Genomic DNA, 1,469 nt, shown 5'->3' with positions numbered 1-1,469 from the left:
GATGTGAGCACCAGGGGGATTGTTCTCCTTCACAAAGACTGTGTAGGAGGGCTGTGTGAAGGCTGGAGCATTATCATTTATGTCACTGATAGGCACTAAGAGGCTGATGCTAGAAGACAGGGGTGGAACGCCCTGATCTTCCACTGTCACAACCATCCTGTACTCAGCCACCTGCTCTCGATCTAGGACTGCACCAACAGTCAGGGAGTAGTAGTTCTTGAATGTGGACTCGAGTTTGAAGGGTACTCCAGGGGGAAAGAGGAAACAGTTGATTTGTCCATTGGTGCCAGAATCCCTGTCAGAAGCACTGAGGATGGCTACCACAGTCCCTGGAGGGGAGTCCTCTGGCAATGGCACAGAGAGAGAATTCACAGATAGTTCTGGAATATTGTCATTTATGTCCAATAGTTCAATGAGAACTTTACAATGTCCAGATAAAGTACCCTTATCTTCTGCCACAATTTGAAGTTCATAGAAATTAATATCTTCATAATCCAACTTTCCAATTACTCTGATTTCCCCAGTATCAGAATTTATACTAAACATATTTCTGACATGTTGAGGTAGGTTATTACTAAAAAAATAAGAGATTTCCCTATTAATCCCCTCATCTAAATCTGTTGCATTCAGAGCAATAACTAATGACCCACTAGCTGTATTTTCTAGCAGCTTTATCCTATAAACAGATTGGTTAAATACAGGAGGGTTGTCATTAACATCCAGCACATTGATGACTAGCTGAACAGTTCCTGTGAGTTTTGGTTCACCCCCATCAGTGGCTGTCAGTACTAAATGATGGACAGGGTTCTTCTCTCTGTCAAGTGGAACCTTTAACACAAGTACTACAGATTTACTCCCATCTTCATTATTTCCTGAATCAAGAGCAAAATGGTTGTTTGGACTGAGCTTGTAAATTAACAAAGCATTGGTACCAATATCTGCATCAGATGCTCCTTCTAATAGGAACTGGGTGCCAGAGGTTATGAGTTCTGATATGCTCAGGATCTTTTCCCTGGCAGAGAAGACGGGAGCATTGTCATTCATGTCTTTGACTTCCACCTCCACATGGAAGAACCTCAGAGGTTTCTCCACAATCACCTCCAGATGAAGGACACAGTCTGCAGTCTTGGCACACAGCCCCTCCCTGTCTATCCGGGAATTTACAAACAAGATCCCATTCTGCAGGTTTACCTCAAAATAGTCCTTCTCTCCTTTGGACAGCATCCGGAACATCCGAGGCACCAGCTCGCTCACCTCCAACCCCAGATCTTGGGCGATGCGGCCCACAAAGGTGCCGTGCTGGGATTCCTCCAGCACAGAATAATGGAGCTGGCCGCTCCCCATTTTCCAGGCGGTCTGGAGCAGAAGCAGCTGCAGCAGCCCCTTCGGCCAGGTAAGCATCGCAGACACAGGCACAGCCCCGCAAGCTCTTCTCTTTTTTCTCTAAATACCTTGCCTTCAAGGGGTCA

The 1,469-nt window shown here is 45.8% G+C and overlaps 1 protein-coding gene across 1 annotated transcript; it reads right to left on the bottom strand.

Annotated features, from left to right (window-relative positions):
* Nucleotides 1-3: 3 nt before the first annotated feature.
* On the bottom strand, nt 4-1,420 carry LOC107302197 (protocadherin alpha-5-like; the record flags this gene model as incomplete). Its single annotated transcript, XM_015831309.1, has 1 exon — nt 4-1,420. A coding segment is annotated over exon 1 (1,398 nt), but the record flags the coding sequence as incomplete, so codon positions are not given.
* Between the last annotated feature and the right edge of the window lie 49 nt (nt 1,421-1,469).

The sequence above is a fragment of the Protobothrops mucrosquamatus genome, unplaced genomic scaffold, assembly GCF_001527695.2.
Source record: "Protobothrops mucrosquamatus isolate PMUCROS unplaced genomic scaffold, P.Mucros_1.0 scaffold34222, whole genome shotgun sequence".
Lineage (NCBI taxonomy): Eukaryota > Metazoa > Chordata > Lepidosauria > Squamata > Viperidae > Protobothrops > Protobothrops mucrosquamatus.
This window is presented reverse-complemented; position numbering and strand designations above follow the sequence as displayed.